Source organism: Epinephelus moara, chromosome 7, assembly GCF_006386435.1.
Source record: "Epinephelus moara isolate mb chromosome 7, YSFRI_EMoa_1.0, whole genome shotgun sequence".
Lineage (NCBI taxonomy): Eukaryota > Metazoa > Chordata > Actinopteri > Perciformes > Serranidae > Epinephelus > Epinephelus moara.
The window spans coordinates 5,874,778-5,880,246 of NC_065512.1; the positions used below are offsets into that span (position 1 = coordinate 5,874,778).

The window sequence follows — 5,469 nt, forward strand, 5'->3', positions numbered from 1 at the left end:
AGTTGGAGTGCTGAACTCTTCAGGGTTTTTGGAAAATTGTCATCCAATTGCTTAGTCATTAGTTGTTAAATTGTTGAAACTTATGGTGTTCTCAACTGTAAATTAGTGGTGCAGAAACAAATCCTCACATTAAATCACAGAAATCACACTTCTTATCTCTGCATTATTAGTACACAAAACAATGTCTGCACATCAGTAATCACTGTTAATGATTAGGCTGTTTTACAGAACAGCCTCCTCAGATGTTTATAAATTTCTTTCATTTTCAGTCCATATATGATTGGATTAAAGAGAGGGTGATACAAAATCACTTGTAAAGACATTATTAAACGCACAGTTTTGGAAAAATCAGTTTCCAGTCGAGCTAGAAGTACATCATATGCACTCAAACAAGAAAAGTTGATTAGAACCAGCAGGTGGGGTAAACAGGTCTGTGCAGCTTTTCTCGTGACTTCTCTACTACTTCGATAGGATATTATAAATATCCTGGTGTATGTAAAAAGTATGAAGAGTACAGGGAGAGGTACAACATCTACAAAAACAATCAAGCCATATATATTCAGAATTCTTGACCTTACACAATGAAGTTTGGAAACTGTGCTGTTACAAATTATTCCTTTGAAAGTATAGTTACAGAGTTTTTTGTAAGCACTCAGTACAGCTCCCACTGAATTCTGACAAAGAGGCAGAACCCAAGCTAAAACAAGGAAAATACTGACAGTTTTTTTTCTCATGATAATTGGATATTGCAGAGGTTTACATATAGAAACATACCTGTCATAAGCCATGACTGCCAACAGGAAATATTCTGAACTGCCTAGAGAGTAATATATAAACCACTGAAAGATACACGCTGAATATGATATGATCTGTTTTTCCGATAAAAAGTCAATTAAAAGCTTTGGGTAGATAGCAGTGCTGAAAAGAACAGAGTTGATTAACAAAGCTGCAATGAAGATGTACATAGGCTCGTGGAAGGATTTGTGAATCACTATGATGCACACAATAGTGGAATTACAGCAAATTATCAGAATATAGGCTATAAACATGATCACAAAATAAAGGTATCTATATTTGTGCATTTCCACATGCCCATCAAAAGTTATATATGTGACATTTAATTTTTCCATTATAGCTTTCTAAAAATGTTAATGAATACAACAGTTACATTACGAGAAGTTTCAAATAACCTGCATCAGCTTGTTTTATTTGTTACTTGATCTTGACTTTTACTGGTGAGGTTTGACAAACACAGAAATTAGATGATGTTTAAGGTGATGTTTTTGAGTCTTCAGGAAGTTTTTATCAGACTGCCTCAACCTCCATGGATCTCATTAAACTATCCAAAGAAACTTACATATAAACAACTTGATCATACTCTAGAGGCCTGAACTCAAAAATGTTGTTCAACTTTGTTTGCTTAGGTTATGTCATATTTTCTGTGCACAACACCAAAGAAAAAAAACGATGCATTGCTTGCACATCTATATTTTTTTTTCTGTGGTACTTTAAGTTAATTTTTTATCGAATGTGTTTTTTGTTCGGGGGCCCTGACCTTTTCAGATGATTACCTGACTACCTTTTTCAATCTCAAGAGTGTCCTCTTTCTGTTCTGATTTGGGCACACAGAAGTCAGCCAGTACTCCTTGAGGAGACTCAGATATGCTCCACTCTCTCTGCTAAAACTCAGTATGAAGCTCAGATGCAGCTTTGGGCACAAAATATCACAGAAAGCAATTGGCATGTGGCCTAGTTGTTGCCCACATCTCCCAGTTTCTTCTGACCCAAATACAGTGTGTGATGACAATGAGCACTCCACTAACTCAACAAACTGGTAACCATGACTCAGCCATAGCATAATCAAATGAAGAAATGACATGGGCCTCACCTGGGCAAAGTACAGGCTTTGATATCACATTATGCCCCATAATTAATCCGTCCGTCTGTCTGTCCATCCATCTTTCTTTTGTCATGGTGCCAGCAAGCTCAGCAAGGTTTTCCAGATGTCCCTCACCCCAGCAACCTTTTGCAGCTCCATCTGGGGAATCCCCCAGGACGAGAAACAGGACAAGATATATAATCCCTTCAGTGTATCCTGGGTCTACCTGAGGGCCTTCTACCAGTTGGATATGTTCGGAAAACCTTTAAAAGGAACAGGATGTATCCTCATCAGATGCGTGAACAACCTCAACTGGCCTCTTTTTAGGCAAAGGAGCAGCAGCAGCCTATTTGGTACGGCTTCCTTTTGTTACCTACGAACTCAGGTACAGGAGTCGTGGATCCAACATCAGTTTTCCCTGTAGAGATCAATTGGCCTGTTTCTTCCATGGGGAACAGGAGCTGGGCATCTAGGCCAACAAGTGAGGATGAGGGGCAGATGCAGAGGAGTGCTCCAGAGACTTCAAAGACAGGGCCATCAATGGATTCCCCTTTTCTTAATCATCCTTGCTAATGTCCAGTTCCAACGTAGCAAGGTTGATGACCTTCAGGCGAATGTAAAGTTGCTATTGGTAAATAGGAATGCCTGTCATATTGCCTTAACAACATACAACAGGTGTGGCAGGGAGTCCAGCACCTCACCCACTACAAGTCCGGCAACACCATGATGCCTGAGGGAGACGCTGCGCTCGCGGAGGAGCTTAACCACTTCTTTGCCTGCTTCGAGGTGAAGGGACCCGAGGCAGCCACAGCTCGAACACCGGACTGCAGTAGCTCCAGCCTCACGGCGCAGGAGCACCAGGTGAAGGCCACACTGAGGTCAGTGAACCCCGGGAAGGCCGCTGGACCAGATGGAGTGACGGGGAACGTCCTCAGGGAGTGTGCAGACCAGCTCGCCGGGGTCTTCACCAAGATCAGACTGTGCTTTCTCCAGTTCCTGCTTTGCCTTCTCTTTAGCCTCTTCATACCTTTTCTCCACCAAAGCTTGTAAGGCCTGGCGAGTAGGCAGGATGTAGGTTGGGTCCAGCTTCTGTGCGAGGGCCCTGAAGCCTTTGTCCTCCACCACTTAAAATGGTTGAGTCTCAAGCACAACCATGTCAACCAGTGCCTTGTCCAACTCAGCTTGCCGACCTTACAATGAAAGTATACAAACATTATTATTTCAAAAAGTATTGATTTCAGTTGAATATAATGTGTTTTAATCTATAGGAATTACCTTGTCTGGTCTCCGCCCCCCCAGAAACAGCAGTAGCACCAGCAGCTGTATTGGGTGTCGTTTCTGAGTGTTTGCTGCGCAGGTGTTGCAGCATTGATGATGTGTTGTTGCTGAACGTCAGCTCCTGAGCACAGATAAGACACTTGACCCTCTGGGGGTTGATCAGGTCAAAGTGCTCCCATGCATCAGAGCGCGCTCTTTTAGGCACCAGTTGCTCTGCCATATCCCATATCCCACCACACACTCTCACAAACACACCTTGCACTCTCACAACTCACAACACACTCTTTCAACCACTCAAAAAACTCTCTAATGTAACTATCTAATAAGCCTATTCTACACTATATGTCTAGCATGTTTCTATGAATGAATGTTTGTTGTGTATGTATGAATCTATGTGTATGTAGGCTATCTATGTGTATTATTTAGTGTATGAAATGTAACTAAATCTATCTAAACCTGATTCTAACTACAATAATACTCTCCTTAGCTTCTTTCCAAATAACAAATATAGCAATAGCCTTGAACTCCTCCTCTCAAAAAACCCACAGTTTTTAGCCTTGACATATTGAAATGCCCAACCCCTTCAAATTTCCCGCGAAGCAGCGCAACACGCGATGTGACGTAACGAGGCCTTGCTCATAGTAGTCACGTGATTGTGGACATGAATCAGAGATCGAAACACTGTCTCGGAACTCTTCCGCTTCAAAAGATCAACACTGTGTCGAGCGAACTGGCTCGAGCGTAACATCACTACTTTTGATCCACTTCAATTTGCATACAGAGCTAACAGATCGACAGAGGACGCCATTGTCACAGCGCTTCACACCACCATCTCCCACCTGGAAGAGCAGGGGCGCTATGCTAGGCTGCTCTTCGTTGACTTTAGCTTTGCCTTTAACACAATACTCCCGGACAGACTGACAGTCAAGTTACTGGACATTGGACTTCCTTTCACCACCTGCTGCTGGATCAGAAATGTTCCTTCTGACCGTGTACAGCGAGTCAGAGTAGGTCCCCATCTCTCAACAGCCCTCAGCCTCAGCACCGGCTCTCCACAGGGCTGTGTGCTAAGCCCTCTTCTGCCATCATTAAGTTCGCTGACGACATCACCGTGGTGGGGCTCATCTCTGGAAACGACGAGACGGCATACAGGGATGAGGTCCAAAGGCTGGTTGGGTGGTGTGCAGACAACAACTTGGTTTCAATACCTCAAAAACCAAGGAACTGATCTTTGACTTCAAGAGGAGCAAACCTGACCTGCAGCCCATCTGCATCAACGGGGAGGGTGCCCAGCTTTAAGTTCCTGGGTGTGCACATGGACGCAGACCTCCAATGGAGCACTAACACCTCACCGGTCATGAAGAAGGCCCAGCAGCGTCTCCATTTCCTGAGGATCCTCAGGAGGATCAACCTGAGGAGGGAGCTGCTGACCGTCTTCTACCACTGCTCCATTGAGAGTGTGCTGACATACTGCATCTCTGTGTGGTTCTCCAGCTGCACCATGGCGCACAAGATAGCACTACAAAGGGTCATTAACACCGCCCAGAAAATCATTGGCCACCCTCTCCACTCCCTGAAGGACCTCTACAGTACCTGCTGTCTCAAGAGGGCACGTAGCATCCTGAGAGACTGCACGCACCCAGGACACCGGGTGTTTGAGCTGCTGCCCTCTGGCAGGAGATTCAGGGAGCTGAAGTCACGGACAAATAGACTCTGGGATAGCTTTTATAACAGCGCAATAGCACTAATCAATACAAACCTCATCTGATTAGCTGCCTTTTTTTTCTTCAACAATGGGTCATGTGCAATGAACAATATATTCATCACCAACAATAATCTATTTATCACCTGCACTTAAGATAATAATAACAATTATACATTTTATTTAAAAAGCGCTTTTCAAAGTTCTTAAAGTCACTTTACAGAAACGGTTAAAACACATCAAAAAAACAATTTTCAGCAAAAGACATCGAAGACAAAGAGGAATAGCAGTGAGAGTGAAAAACAAATAAATAAATAAATGAATAAAAAAGTAGCTAAACATTAAAAGCAGAACAGAACAGGTGAGTTTTGAGTAGTGATTTGAATGATGGGAGGTCAGTGCAGTCACGGATGTGTTTTGGGAGGGAGTTCCAGAGGGTGGGGGCAGCAACGGAGAAGGCTCTGTCCCCCCAGGTTCTGTGCTTGGTCTTGGGGACGGTGAGAAGGTTGGCATTGGAAGAGCGGAGGATGCAGGAAGGGGTGTAAGGGTGGAGAAGGTCTGTGAGGTAAGAGGGGGCCTGGTTGTGGAGGGCTTTATGGGTGAGTAGGAG

The 5,469-nt window shown here is 43.8% G+C and overlaps 1 protein-coding gene across 1 annotated transcript; it reads right to left on the reverse strand.

Moving 5' to 3' along the window:
- Nucleotides 1-212: 212 nt before the first annotated feature.
- LOC126393458 (olfactory receptor 11A1-like) lies at nucleotides 213-1,130 on the reverse strand. The gene has a single exon (XM_050049645.1). It carries the CDS (start codon nucleotides 1,128-1,130, stop codon nucleotides 213-215), a length of 918 nt encoding a protein of 305 aa, XP_049905602.1.
- Between the last annotated feature and the right edge of the window lie 4,339 nt (nucleotides 1,131-5,469).